The 16001-nt window shown below is 41.8% G+C and overlaps 1 protein-coding gene across 1 annotated transcript in view; it reads right to left on the bottom strand.

Annotated features, from left to right (window-relative positions):
• The window catches only part of LOC108790950 (complement decay-accelerating factor-like), a 39261-nt gene that overhangs the window by 14150 nt on the left and 9110 nt on the right, over positions 1–16001 (bottom strand). Inside the window, exons 2-5 of the mRNA XM_018561313.1 lie at positions 8785–8932; positions 3030–3171; positions 2220–2411; positions 310–406 (exon numbers count right to left, since the gene is read on the bottom strand). Coding sequence (XP_018416815.1) covers positions 310–406; positions 2220–2411; positions 3030–3171; positions 8785–8932 — 579 coding nt within the window. The remainder of the gene's footprint in view (positions 1–309; positions 407–2219; positions 2412–3029; positions 3172–8784; positions 8933–16001) is intronic.

Raw genomic sequence — 16001 nt, forward strand, 5'->3', positions numbered from 1 at the left:
AAGCATGATTTCAGTAAGTTCAGGGAAAGCATACATGGCAGTTCTCTGTATTGGGCATTTCATAGTCACTTTCTCTGAAACTGGTAAACCTCTCAAATAGCTTTTTAAACCACTTCAAATAATTGCATTTAAAATGCAGTTACATTTGTGACAGACATTAGTGTACTTGTAAAACTGGTCATAAAAAAAAGGAGTATATCAATAAAGCCACAAAACCATTGTATGTATCAAGTCTGCTAAAAAAGTGCTTTTCTTTGGGAACATCGAAAATTCCATTGTTATTAATGACAAGCTAATGTTAAGACTCACCCTGTATTACATGTATAGGTCACTCTGGATCCAAAAAGAAAGTCATCAGCCTCCATTTCTCCATTTTCTATTTCTCCTGGGTTACCACATGATCTGCCTGCCAGTAAAATATATCAATTCAGACACTACTGCAAATGTAAAAATCAATGGGTGTAATTAATCAATGTTGTTGCATCATCAGCATCTGTAACCTCTGTTAAACTGACACACCCCTGATATCAAGTGCATATAGCGACAGATTATCCTAGTTTTTGTTTCAAACCTAAATGCCTTCATAAAGGAGGATAGTTTCTAAATTGTCCCAACGTTGTTGCAAACTTGCTGGGAATCTCAGGTATGACAGTTGAATACTCCTGTAGTGCACAGCTGACTTTAAGGAATTAAGTTCTTTGTGATACTTAAAAGAAGTCCTCAGGAGCACTTCTACAATGCAAGATGGTTTGGAGGTCTTTAAGTCCTCATGCATGCGTTGTATGAACTAGCGTTAAACATGTCCCAAGCGCATGCTTTTATGTGTGTTTACACATGTTAAAACCGCGCATCACGCTTGCAGCACCATTACTTGTTAATGGCACCTCAAACGCATCTGGTCAAACACACAAACATGTGGTAAAAAAAAAAAAGCAGGAAGCTCGCAGTTGAAAATGCTGCATGAGCTTCTTTGCCACAATTGTCACGCATGCAGCAGCCCATTGAAATGAATGGGCTGACGCTTGGTGAAAACACACACGAATATATGTTTGCAAGTGTTTACACATCGCAAAGTGTTGCAATTACTGCGCATTTGAGAAATTATGCAAAATATCGCGAAACATGTGCACCGAGGCGCAAACATGAATATGTCATAGGAGCACTTCAAAAAAGACACATATCGGCGCTAAAACTTTGTGGTTAGTTAACATGACATTTTGGTCTTTGACTAAAAATTAGAGGTGCACCAAAATGAACATTTTAAAACCGAAATGAAAAAATAAAATGTTGGGCCGAAACTGAAAATGTTTTTATAACTTTTTCAAAAATTTTTAAATAACTTTTTTTAATAAACTTTTTAAATTATTTATTTTAATTTTTATTTTTTTATTTTTATTTATTCATTTGTATTAAATATTTTTATTTTTTACTTTACTTTTAGGGGTGGGAAATATTCTTTAGGGAAATATCTCTTAAAATAGAAAGGGATTAAGGACACAGAGTCCTCAATCTCTTTTTCTGCTTCTCCTGTTACAAATTAACAGGAAGTCTCTGTACTGAGTGTTCCTGATCATTCATAGCATGAGAACAGAGTGTGTTTACTATAACCACAATCATGAATGAACAGGAAGTAATGTAGATCACTCCCATTCATTCATAATTGAGGATATAGTAAACATACTATGTCCACAATTATTTACAAACACTCATCAATCACTGATCGCTGAGTGTTTGCACTCGCTCTCCTTCCTGACACGGTGTCACAGGAGGCTGAGCGAGCGGTGCGGGGGAGAGATCATGAACTGACAGCTGACTCCTCCCTTGCACCGCTGGCCGACCTCTTGTGACAGCGCTTGCTGTCTCCGCCCACACCACTCTCCTGATCAGTCACAGGAGGCTGAGCGGTGTCGGAGGAGAGACACCGGCCGCTCACAGCGCTCTCCTCCCGCAGCGCTCGGCCGCCTGTGACAGTTTCTCTCCTTCCCACTGGGACACAGCAGGGAGGAGAGAAAGCAGAAATGCATCTTGCATTTTGCCCAAAGTGCCATTTTCGGCCGATATGTTTCAGCGGCCGATATATTGGTGCATCCCTACTAAAAAGGTTGTCACAAACACACTCATAAATTCCCCCAGTAAATATTGCAGATCATAAGAGTAATCTGTTAACTTTCTATACCATTATTTCTACAAAGAAGCAAAGCAAAAGGAAATATGCTTACGCTGGCAGAATGGGTCAGGAGTAGACCATGTATAGTTCTCTAGGCAGGTTATTAACCTCTTCAAGCCAGGAATTTGTACAAAGCCAGGCCTACAGTTATAGGTCACTGTTGCACCAGGAAGATATATATTCTGATTAAGAGCATCATCTGTAGGCAACGCTTCCGAAAGTCGAGGCAGGACACCACAACCTCCTAAAACACAGGACAAATAGATATAATTGGGGACAGTACTTATAAGGCTTGTTTAAGTATTCCAGTCATTACAACATCACTCTTGTCAAAAAATAAAAACCTGCTTTATGACGGGAGTTCTATCCTTTTTCTTCATCTTGTCTTTAATGTCATTTTTGCCAGCTTTCCTTTACTTGTCTTAACAATTACAATTTGCATTTCATGATTTCTGTGACATTTCCAAATCTTAGATTTACAACAAAAGTATTATTATTTGAATTAGGCATGATCTGTCCAAAAAGAACCTCTTAATTATCCATTCACACTGAGCGTTTCGCAAATCGCGGTTTGTTGCGCGATATCGCGCAAATGGTGCATTGAGAAAACTAGAATTGCGGCAAAATCCGCTCCAAAAAGGGTCCTGCTGTAGCGACGCACGACCCGCGACAGCGACGAACAGAGCCCCATTGCCATGCATTGGAGAGCGATATCGCGCGGTAAATATCTGCGATATCGCGCGGATTACCGCGCGATAAATCGCTCAGTGTGAATGGGGCTTTAAACAGATACATTCCAAAGTTGGTAGTGCCACCGTTTTGCTCACACGGCCATGTATAGTTCTCTAGGCAGGTTATTAACCCCTTCGAGCCAGGAATTCGTACATAGCCAGGCCTACAATTATAGGTCGCTGTTGCACCAGGAAGAAATATATCCTGATTAAAAGGATCATCTGTTGCTGTTGGCACAGCGTAATTGAGTCGAGGTGGGACACCACATGTGCCTAAAATACAGGACAAATAGATATAAACAGGAGACAGTACTTGTTTAACTACTCCAGCCATTACAATATCACTCTAGTCAAAAAAATAAAAACCTGCTTTATATAAAGAGTTACAGTATATCTTCTTTCTTCGTCTTGTATTTATTGTCATTTTGGCCTCTTTCCTTTACTTGTTTTACAGGGATCCCAACCTGAAAAACTTATTTCAGGGAGATGCCCTTCTCATTTCAGTTAGGTGCCCTCTGACACAACCCAGAAACAATGGCAGATAGTAAAGAAGCTATTGCTTCCCTTTCTATTTGCAGGCTGCTGCTGTCAGAATAAAAAAGAAAAGAAAAAAACAGCATAGAAATGAATAGCTAGATTGCCATTGGCTATTTTAATTTGCAATCCAGGGAATTGATCCAGGGAATATTCCCTTGATGTAAATGTATGCCTTGCCTCCTGAAAGAACAATCAACATGTGACTTGTAGGGATGACCCGAACACCCCCGAACTTTCGAACATGGAAACAGTTCTAATTCGAACTTAGAACTCAATGTAAGTCTATGGGGGTAGAACTCAGAAAATTAAATGTCCCCATTTTTAAGGCTTACATGCAATTTATTGGCCATAAAAAGTGTATGGGGATCCGGGTACTGCCCTGGGGGACATGTATCAATGAAAAAAACACTTTAAAAAAAATACCATTGTTAAAGGAGCAGTGATTTAACATCACTTAAAATGAAACATTAAAAATGAAAAATTCCTTTAAATATGGTGCCTGGGGGGGGTTCCCTTTCACTGCCTGTAAAGTGGCGCATCTGTATGATGTATAGCAGTGGTCCCCAAGCCCGGTACCGGTCCGTGGATCAAATGGTACCGGGCCGCAGGCGAAGCAGCGCTCCCGACTCTGCTCTGCACAAAAAATTACATTTAAATTGCCAGTAACTGTGTATTGGTAATTTAGTGATTTTTTGGGGGATAAATTATGGTGCCTCTTTTGCAGGCTTTGGATAAAACTAACAGGTGCTTTAACTACCTAGCTTCTTGGATGTAACTGGGCGTGTATACACGTCCTGTTACATCCGCCAGCTCGAGCGCGCCGTCTGCTTCATCAGCTTCTTCAGGGGGGTCCTAGGTGACATTAGGGGTCCCCTGATGTCTAACGATTTTTGGCTGGTTTTCTAGCGTTCTCCTTAGACAAAAGACGTGCGACCGTACAGTAGAAACGGTCGCACGTCTCCGTTCACACTGCTCGCTTCTCGTACGATCGCGGGATTTCCCACGATTTTCGTACGAGAATCGAGCAGTGTATGGGCACCTTTAGACACAATCTGTCCAAAATGAAGACATTTTTAAACAGATACAGTCCACAGTTGGTAGTGTCTCTGGTTTGCTCACACAGTGAGGCTGATTTACTAAAGGATTTGAGAATTTCCACACCAAAAAATTTGTAAAGATTCACTTCAATGAATCAATCATGTGAAATCCACGGTTACTTATTTCTTCTGCACGGCTGGCTATTGAAAGTGAATATTTACACAATGTTTGTTGTGAACATTCTTCAGTGCTTTACTAAAACAGCCTCAGTGTATGCATTCTCTGTGAAGAAGTATAATACATAGCGGTTAAGAGAGACGTGTGGGGACAGTAAACATACTCTCTTCAATGCTTAGAACTGGCGTGAGATACTGAAGCTGACCGATCATGTAGATGATGTCATGGCTGACTTTCATTAAACAGGAGTACATTTAGAGTACAAAAGAAAAGTAAAAAAAGGTTTGGCTTTACTTTTCTTTTAAGTAGTCTGATCCTACAGAGAAATAGATCTCTTCTTGGTTTCAGCCTTCTGACACAGAGAGGTGAATCTATCAAAACTGAAGCAGACAAAATCTGGAGCAGCTACAAGTCCCAGCAATGCATTATAATAAACTGAGCACTATATCACCAGCATCCCCCCCCCCACACACACACACACTTCCTTTCCAATCAAAACTTACCTTCCTTCTCCAGCAGGGCCCTCTTCCTCGTCTCACCGGTCAGGGGGCGGGGCTAAGAGGGTTGGGTCCTCACACAGCAGAATGTGCTGCCCGGCGGTGCCCGCAGCATATTCTGCTGGTGACAGCGTCTCCCATTCCTGCTGCACAGCTGCCCGTACATGCTGCGGGCGGCTGTGCGGCAAGGAAGGAGCGGCACTCTCTGGGGGGGCCCTCTTCTTCTTCGCTGCCCCCCCCCAAGTGGCGGAACGCAATTGCGACCGCTGTAACCCTGGAAGTTCCGCCAGTGGGTGGAGACTAATACCAGAGACAGATAAAGCAAATATATTTAAAGGCATATCAGAAAGCCTGCGTAACATGATCGATACCGTTCAAAGAGGAGCTGCAGTCAAACTTAAATAGATATGTTTGTGAATCTGTCTGTCTTACCAGTGCAGCACTAGTATTTAACTCAATATATAAAGTGACAAAGTAGTGCAAACTGTGCAAAAATATATCTAAACAATTCTAAGATATACACTTTCATGATAAGAATCAAATTGACACATATAAAAAAATTATCATATATAACAGACATTTCAGTAGTGAATCCACTGTGTGGGAAGTATCACAATAATTTAATTTGTGTGTCCTCAACAATCATTCCCCCAATAATACAGTTTTTTTTTCTAATGTGTAGAAATGACAACTTCCCCACATCTAACCTCTATTCAGTGTGAACTATACAGTATATGTCTATTAGATTTATATCAAGAAATTGTATATACTATATCTGAATTGTTTGGATATAGCTTTGCAGTCTGCACTACTTTGTCACATTATTTATAGTTAAATGATAGTGTAGCACTTGTAAAATACAGTTTAATTGTGGAAAGTGAGATATTAATTTTTGGTTCTGGCTTTTTGATTACATGTATAAAAGGTCATAGTTATACATTCTGATAGATTATATAGATAGAGATATATAGAGAGAAAGAGACGCAAACCTTTTAACCTGCCAAAAAGATTTGTAATTTTCTTCATTGTTGCCACCTTTGCAACACTACCAGGTAACACCTTTGGCCTGGTTCACACCTGTACGTTTTGTAGCGTGTTCAACGCTCTACGAACGCTCTACAAAACGCTCAAACATGAAAATCCCATTGTTTTCTATGGGTATGGTTCACACCTTGCCGTATTTCAGCCCGTCTGAACGCGCTACAAAACGGCCTACGCTTGAAAATTACATGAGCTTCTATGGGGCGTTTTTGTCGCGCGTTTCTATTGGGATACAGCCAAGTAGCCCTCGGAAACGCGCGTTTGTTGCACGGTTTTTTTACCGCGAATTGCGGTAAAAACGTGCGTCACGAAAAACGCGCGACAAGCGCGCATATTCGATACGCCTAGGTGTTTTCTGGTTCAGCTTTGCAGCTTCTTATGTTACCACTTGACTTCAAGCCTGCTCATTTGACAATATTTTATTGTTATAGCAGACTATAGTGACAGAATACATGTTTATTATTATGCTTTACCAAAACAAGTCAAGGATAACATTTACTTGTGCAGAATTCTTCAATAACTGTCCAAGTGCCTTCAGCTTGACAGGTAATGGTTGTACTTTTGCCAGGAATTTCATAATAACCAGTACTACGATCACATGTGTAAACAATTTCTTGTCCTGTGGTTCCAGATGTCTCAGCAACTGGGCTTGTGTTTGGTATATTTGGAGGGGATGGACAATCACCTACAAATAATGGCAGAATTTGAAAATATGTTGAAGAGACAAAAAGTTGGATGAACAAACTGTCATTCAAAGGTTTAATAATTTAGAGAATAACTGACACTCAATAAAAGATCACATGTACAGTTAAAGATGGCAGTTGATGAGGGACCATGGCCTATTCCATCCCTTCCTCCTTGTCAAGTAAGATAACTACACTTGAGGTGGTACTCAGAAGCTGTAAATTTCTACATCTGGCTGAGAAACGGCTCTAAGTCAGTCTTAGATAAGGTTGCAGTATTAGAAAACATTGGATTGTAGGGCTTTTTGAGTGAGGTGCATGTGGGCAATTGCATTTCATTCTGGCTGCAGTTATGGTGAGTGTTTTGAAACAAAAGTTCCCAATTAGACTCAAATGGTTCTCAAAGACACAAAAGTCACATAATTCTGACAAATTGAAGTAAACCTGCTTTCACAAAGGGTCCATTCACACTTCTATGTTTGTAACGTGAGTTTTTGTGTGTTCAGTTGTGCTTCATTAGGGCAGCCTATTTATTTCGAATGGGCAATAAAACAGCACACCTCAATGTATGAAAAAAATATTCTGGTGCCATTTCTGCCAATGCAGCCCACCACAATACATAAAATATTCACATCTGTGTATTGTGGTGCACTATAACGGAGGTGCATTTTCATTTACTGTAAATGTGACTTAGGGGGCCTTTCGAAATGTATGGCAGTGCAACACAATGCGTATATACAGTCTGAGCACGATCGGCAGAGTACATGGGTGACATTAGGGGTCTAATAGACCACTAATGTCTCCTTAAAGACAACCTATCGGCTCCACTATGGAGTCTCAGAGGGGGCGTATTAGCCCCCTTGTAACAGAAATAAAGTTTTTTAAAAAGCCATTAGAAAAAAAAATCAAAGTTTAATAAAATACCCCCCAAAAAATATTACTTAAAGCCCTGATACATACATACGTATAAGAATAATTCCGCCCTGCATTAGATATTCTGGTGCCTCTTTTGCAGACATTGAATGAAAGCAACAACAGGTGCTTTAAAACTGGGCCTTTGATCTAACCCACTGGCACGCTCTGCAAGTTGGTCACTACCTGCGATCTGTTAGGCTGGGTTCGCACTTGGGCGTTGTAATATGCGCGTTTGACGGGTGTTTCTGGCCGCGTGTTTTTATTGTGATTTGCGGTCAACGAAACGCACGACAAACGCGTTTTTACGAGGGCTATCCGGCTGTATCCTAAAGGATACGCGCGGAAATACGCCCCAAAGAAGCTCCTGTACTTCTTTCGGCGTAGGGCGTTTTTCAGCGCATTCCTACGCGCTGAAATACACCCAGGTGGGAGCAGTGCCCATAGGAAATAATGGGATTTCACTTGCTGGGCGTTTTACAGTGCGTCGATCAGCGCTGTAAAACGCTCAGGTGTGAACCAGGCCTTAGAGATCAGAGTTCTATGCTCAGACCCCTGACAGAATTTGAAAATCTTTGCCTGAAGGCCATCCCGACTAGACATACTCTGTCCATACTGGTCAGCTGTTTGCGAGCTCCACCGAATGATCAACCTCCATATTTTATCAGACAGTGGGCAACAGATCTAGACATGGAGTTTACCCCTCCCCAGATCGAGCGTATGTATTATTTTGCTACTAAGTCTTCCATTTCAAACAGATACCAAGAGGTGGGCTACAAGCTGCTGACTAGATGGTACAGGGTTCCGACAGTTCTTCACTCCATGTACCCAGATTCTTCACCCATGTGTTGGAGGTGTGGCGATGGTGTGGGAGCCTTTAGGCATATCTTCTGGGATTGCCCCCTGATCCAACCGTTTTGGCGTAGTGTAGCTGACCTAGTACAGACAATAACGGGGTTGGATCTGCCATTTGCTCCATCGGTCTTCCTCCTTCACCTTACACCGTTTTCCAGGAAAGCATACAAGTGCTCTTTAGTGATCCACTTGATCAATGCAGCGAGGGCTTGTAAGAGCTCGCAGCCTCCCTCAATAGCAATGTGGCTGCGGAGGGTGGAGGAGATTGAATCGATGGAGGATTTGACTTCCTCCCTGAGAGACACGCAAGACAAATTCGTACTTACTTGGGCGACATGGACTCAGTTTCGAAACTCAGAGATGTACTCGTGGGCATGCTTAGCTTGGAGTACTTGGATCATCTGGAGGGGGCAACGCATTCCTTACCAATATGTGGTCCCTGGGGGACGCCCCAGGCTGAGGGGATACTTGGGGGGAAGTCGGGGGAGATGGGATGCTTTGCTTTCTTTTTCTAGTCTTTCTAAGACATAAGTCTTCCTGTCATGTCTTTTTCTTTGGTTGTTGCCTTTCTTTCAATTCCTATCCTTGGCAGCAGTGCTGCTGCATATTTTCTGTTTTTGGGTGGTTGGTGAATGGGTATTCTCACTGGCTGCCGCATAGTTTTTAAAAAAACTTAAAAGGTATTGCTGGGGGCCCACACTATATGTTGGAGATTGATATTGTACTATATCTACCTTTGATTGTACTTGCGGATGATACCGCCTGTTTTGTACATGGCTATATCTGTGGTGCTTACCTTGCTTGCTTTTATAAATGAAGAATTTGAAAAAAGAAATTGGGCCTTCGGTGTTGGCGGTGCCTTCACACCGTAACCCTTCAGAGTTATTCTTGATGAGTACAGCAATGGACCCTGGTCTAAAAATTCTAATTATATATATCTGTCTCACAGGCTTGGAAAAAATGGGCCTTGGGTGTTGGTGGTGCACTACATCAAGAACATTACTTCAAGATAGAATAATCGCCCACAAAGTTAGGTAGTCTAGGCAGTCTTTCAGATATCCCCGTTCTCCAGCAAGTTTATTCAGTGACATCTGCATCAGGGGATTGATACAGTAGCTGCTGCTGATCCAGGACTGATTCATTTTGATAAATGTCAGCCGGTTAATGGAGTCTGTGGACAGACGCATTCTTTTCTGTCACAAAACCTCCAGCAGCACTGAATGTCCTTTTCGGAAAGCAAGCTGGATGCAGGGCAGCCCAGTAGCTCCATTGCATATTGGCGAAGTTCTGGCCAGTGATCCCTTCTCAAGACCCAGTAAGCCAGTGGACTGTCTGTTGAAAAGCTCTCCATGTCTGCTCTTGCCCCTAGGTAATCCTTCACCATATGATGCAGACGCTGCCGATGGGTACCTAAAGTTAACATCCCTGGGCGCTGAGGACTGAAAAAAATTCTAAAGCCATCAGTCAGGCGGTCCCCTTCTCCACCACCCTTTCCTTTGACTAACTGAGGCCTCAGAAGCACCTCTTTCATGACATGGTAACCTACCAGTGTCTGGAAATGTGTTACACAAGTTTCTCTTCAACGCGTCCTCAAGTTGTTTCATCCTGTGCTCCCTCTGTGAGGGCAGGATGAGCTCTGCACTTTACGTTTGTAACGTGGATCAAAAAGGGTTGCCAACCAGTAGTGATCCCTCTCCTTGATACCACGAATCCTGGGGTCCTTTCTCAGGCTTTGCAGGATAAGGGAGCCCATGCACCATAAGTTTGAGGAGGAATGAGATTCAGAGTCTTCAGGGTCCCTGAGGATGACACTATCGTGCACTACCTCCTCCCAGCAACATACTACTCCTTGGGTTTCTCCCGCTGATTGGCCGATTGGATGAATGACAGGCTTCCTCACCAGTCACTCCTGACTGGTGAGGAAGCCTGTCAATCCTCTAATCGGTCAATCAGCGGGAGAAGAGGTCAGAATGGAGCAGATGACTGAGGACTTGGAGGAGGAGTTTGCAGCCATCTTGTTTCATTGAAGACGCGATGGAGGTCCTGTGTGCGGAGGTTTCGGGTCCCTGAAGATGGCGGACGCGGCACAGGTACTTGTTTTTTGTATCGGAGTATTTGCACCAGTACGAGTACTCATGCAAATACCCGGTATCACCACCGATATTGATGCTTGTATCAGTATTGGGGGATCCCTAGGTTTTTTTTCATTGATACATGTCCCCCAGGACAGTACCCGACTCCCCATACGCTTTTTATGGCCAATAACTTGCATATAAGACTTCAAAATGGGTACATTTGATTTTCCGAGTTCTGGTCCCATAGACTTACATTCAGTTCTAAGTTAGAGTTAGAACTTTTTCCATGTTCATAAATTAGAGTTCGAGTTTTTCCAAAGTTCTAGCCCCATAGACTTGCATTGAGTTCGAGCTCGAATTCAAACTTTTCCCATGTTCTAAAGTTCAAATTCAAACCGAACATGGGGGTATTCGGCCCATCACTAATCTTCACTTCTGAGACACTGACTCTCCAAGATGCTCTTTTTATACACAACCATGTTACTAACCTGTTACAAATCAACCTAATTAGTCGCAAAGTGTTCTTCCAGCACTTCCGTGTTAGTATATATATATGTATATATAAAATGTATTTTTAATAAGGTAATTGTATCTGACAATTAAAAGTTTTAAAAACAAAATGCACTGCAGATGCCATCATTTCATCAGTAAGCTGATGGCTTTGATTTTGTAAATTAAGTCTTCAACTTGCTATAGGCACCTTGTAACATGTATCTCAAAATGTTTTCTTCTTTCTCACCAGGAGGAATGAGCAAAATTGCATGGGTTAGACATACTAAGGAAACAGTGAAATTCTGGGCACTTTTAGGGGTAATAGGAAAATTACCGTAAAAATAAAAAGGCATGGTGAGCTGGGCACTGCCATGGGGAGATATTCCTATGCCAAAAAATGTTTTAAAAAACAAACAGTATGGTGAGGTGAGAGTCTTTTTATATGCCTACATTGAAAATGCACAATTCTCTTAACTTTTTTCAGTTTTTTGCACTATTCAGGCTGGATGTTTACTTAAAACCTCCAACAGAATATGCATTTTCTAAAAGCATAGGGCCTATAGAATAAAAAATGGTAGTTGTATGTTTTAATTCAAAGAAACACAAAACTTCATTTTTTTTGAATTTTAAAAGAGATTGCATTGAGTAAATAGATAGCAAACATATCAAGCCATAAAATTGTGTGCACCCACAAATGGCAAGAAAATAGAATACCAAAAATTGTCCACAGGCTGCGCTGTAAACGCCTCTACAGATAATCAGTTTGGTGTTACTCAAAAATAATGGCACTAAAATGATTCCTCTTACTTCAGCATGCACAGCAATACCTAATATGTGTAGTTGTCAGTTACACAAGCGTGGACACCTTACACACGTGTTTGTGCTCATATGCACGTGCAATGCGGCAAGGGTTTTTTAACTTTTTACAATTTATTTTATTGAATTTTAATTTTTTTAGTTTACATTTTATTCCTATCACAACGGATATGAAGAGCCCTCTTTGTGATAGCATAAATGGAATGACAAATACTCTTTATGGAGGAATCAGAAGTTAAATGCATGTCTATGTGGTGTTTTGGCAGTTAGCACAGAAATGGAGTGGAGGTGTAGTGTTGGCAAACGCAGGCATGCATGGCATTGTCATGCTGTTGTTTTCAAAAGTGTACATTGGTACAGTATTGGCAAGTGCTAAAGTATGCATCAGTGACTGCAGAAGAGCACTCTACAGAAATGAATGAAAGTGCAGTGTTGGTACATTCAGAAGTGCACACTATTTCTGTGTTGGAGATTACGAAAGTAGACACTGTTTAGCGCAGAAGTGTGCACTGGTGTGTGGTAATGCAAAAGTATCTATCAGTGTCAATGTCAAGTGCAGACGTGGGAGACATTGGATGAATACGGATGTGCATGTCAGTGAGTACCAAAATGCATGTAGTTGCAGGGTTGGCAAATGATAAAGTTTATGTTGTTGTGGTGTACTACACTGCACACTTCTTCTGGACATGAAAATGCTCCCCAACACCATTTTTACAGAACCCTTCATCTACACATGCCTGGGCTGAACACTTGACTCTTGCTACTAAAGAGCAATCAAGGGTCACAAGTCCCGCTGTGCATTTTGCTATTGTCCAGAAGATGAGGAAAGATAGAGATAGCTGTTCCTCTCACTGCCTGGATTTTGTTTTTTTTTTACATAATTATGGGATGAAGAAAACACTTACCCCAGGCACCATGAAATAATTTGAAACAAAGTAAAAATGTAAAGGCCCATCCAAAGGTCATTTTGACAACTCTACATAAGAGAAAAACAAAGACATGACTTAGTTACCATGAATGTTATATTTTGCATTTGCTTTTTTATCAGTAATATTTACAATATGAAGGTTTAGTTAGCAATGGTTATTTGATAAGAAATATTCCAAATACAAACATGCACATACTAAGGTTTAGAACATTAAGCAGGGGTATCCAAACTTTGGCCATCCAGATGTTGTGGAACATAGTCCCAGAAGGCATTACAAGACTGACAAAAACAAGCATGACTTCCAGAGGCAGATGCATAGTGGGATTTGTATTTTTTCATCACAGCTGGAGGGCCTACTGCAGACATAAAGGGAACCATTGAAGATTGAAATATGGGAACTAATAATTACTTCAATTTAAAAAGTGCAGGGTGCGAGACTGTCCTGGGAGTCTTGTCGTCTTTACCTTGTAATCTAAAGAGTCTGTCCTGTATGTTATTCCAGATCAGTGACTCAACATGTAGTAAAGCCAAAAGCACAATTACAACCCTGGTGCTTCTTTAACCAGTGTTTTTCTAGAGCCATTATCACATATCAGCTATGGGCATATTAATACAGCGATAACTTTGTCATTACTAGGATACTGAAATTAAGCTTTTTTCTTTTTTGGCAGGGGCATACAAGTTCTTTTTTGAATTCTATTTAAATACTTTTTTTGTTTTCACATTTGTATATATTTTAAATGTAAACAATAGTAAAAAAAAAAATGGCCTCGGACCCAGTTTTCCAATGATGGCTGTTAACAAGGGGTCCGTTTATAAAAAACATTCCCATAGCTTTTTATCCAACAAAACTGTATGCACAGTCATTCTGTGTGAACTAATCAGCAAAATCAATTGTTCTTAAAGCTATTTTCTCTCCTGGTTAAATATTCAAATATTATGGGCAGTAGTGAATCATAAAAATATTGCAATATGGGCACTAAATGGAGCTGAGGATCACAGGAAATAAATACAGTTACTAACAAGAGACACAATGCAACACATCAAGAAAGATAAATGTAACCATTGTTACTATGCAGTCCCTTCCTTTAGTCCTTATTTGTTTATTACATTATGTGCACTGTGTAGAATACATAGTAACTAGGCAAAGTATAACTAAAAGGAAATGTTTTAATATTTCAATAGAGTGGTGAGAAAATACAACCTCTGTCAAGTTTATACTGCTGTCTGTGTCCCTGTTAGGGAGATTTATTCTAAATATCCTGATCACTAGTGATTAGAGGAATGTGCCTGGGTTTTGTTCAAATTGAAATTCCCCAAACCTTTGTCCTAGCAACAAAGTGACCTGCACAACCTCATTGGTTGCTAGGATGCTAGCTGCTGGGCCCCACAGTGCACTTGTTGATACTACAGAAGCAGATGCATCATACTCTCTCTCCTCACTTAAAAAAAAAAATAATGTAAATAAAAGCCAATGGCTCCACCAGGGTCTTTAAAGTAGGGTAAAAGGAGCAGTTGCCCTGGGCCCGGTCATTGTTGTGTGGCCCAAAGCAGCTGCCCCTTAAAAAAAGGCCCGGCCGGCCCTGATCACCTCTTGAGTCATCCCCGCTCCCCTCCTACCGCACAATCTCAGCCTTTCATGCGTCCCTGATGCCCCCGGACTACAGAGCAGTTGCCCTGGGCCCACGTGTGCACCAAGCGGCAGGACCCGCCTCCTCAGGCACGCTGATTGGCAGCGGGGTAGGGTCTTTAGCCCGGGCTCAGGGATGTCATGCTCGGACTGGCTGGTGCTTTACAAAGTAAGCAGCGTGCTCGCGCCGGGCTGGACATCGAGAATCGCCCACCTCCCTTGTCTGCATGGAGGAAGTTAGCTGAGTGCCGCTGGCTGGATGGCTCACTGCCCCTACCAGAGCCAACGGGCTCAATGGACTCTTCCAGCTGCTCTGGGGGTGGGAGGGAAAGGAGTCCTTTATTATTGCTGGAGAAGGGGAATAACTGCTGGAGAGCCCCTGTCACTGTCAGGGCCGGGGAGGGAAAAGGAGGGGAGCCCAAAGGGAGGGTGTTATGGGGGTCCTGAGGTAATGGGGGTGATAATCAAGAGCCTTGAGTCCACAAAAGATACACATGCAGTACCGTTCTGTTTACTAAGCTGGCTGTCAAATGTGTCTATGAGTCGGCACTGGGTCCTGTAGTCCTAAAGGCGGCTTTCTCCTACCTGCCTGACCAATTTCTCTAAGCCTTCTCTAAGCCCCCCCCCCCACCGCCATGGCACCGCGTGGTTAACAGGAAGGCTTCCGAGATCCCCAGCAAGTGCGGGACTCAGGCAGCCGCTTGTTTAAAATTTTAGTGCCGGTGTTCTGTCGAGAACGTCAACCCAGTATCTGCGCTTACGCACAGACGGGATTAACGAGGAAACTGGCATTTATTGACAAAGTATTCATTTGTAATTGTTAATTGTGACCGTTAATAATATGCCATCCATGGCAGTAAATGATGGATGGAATATTACCGGTCACAATTAACAATTTAGACTAAATACTGTGTAAATAAATCCCGGTTTCCTCGATAATACTGGTCTGTGCGGAAGTGCAGATGCTGTGGTCGGCAAATTCGACTACGTCGGCGTTCTTGACAGAACACCGGTATCTGCGTTTAGTATCAGAGCACTGCATCCCTACTTAAAAATATAATGCATTGCTGGGACTTGTAGTCCTGCATAGTTGATGCTATTCTACATTGCTGTATAATCATTATAATTTTTTTGAGCAGTGTATTTCCAGCAACCTTTTACTCACAAAGTTTCCAAATTGCAGTTCTCTCAGAAGGCTCAGAGCCCAATCATGTTCCTTTTATCTCACCTGGATAATTAGTCATTAATCAATCAAACAATCCAGGTGAGAGACAAAAAAATCTGAAGTAGATTACCCAGACCAAAAGTCTACCCGAAAACCTGGTCTGGATTGGAGCTAGTTTTGCACATATGAAATAAATCAAGGGGAATATATATCGCCCTTTGATGATTTCCCCCTTTTCTTATGTCACAATATATACA

Source organism: Nanorana parkeri, unplaced genomic scaffold (genome assembly GCF_000935625.1).
Source record: "Nanorana parkeri isolate BGI_ZX_2015 unplaced genomic scaffold, ASM93562v1 scaffold516, whole genome shotgun sequence".
Taxonomy (NCBI): domain Eukaryota; kingdom Metazoa; phylum Chordata; class Amphibia; order Anura; family Dicroglossidae; genus Nanorana; species Nanorana parkeri.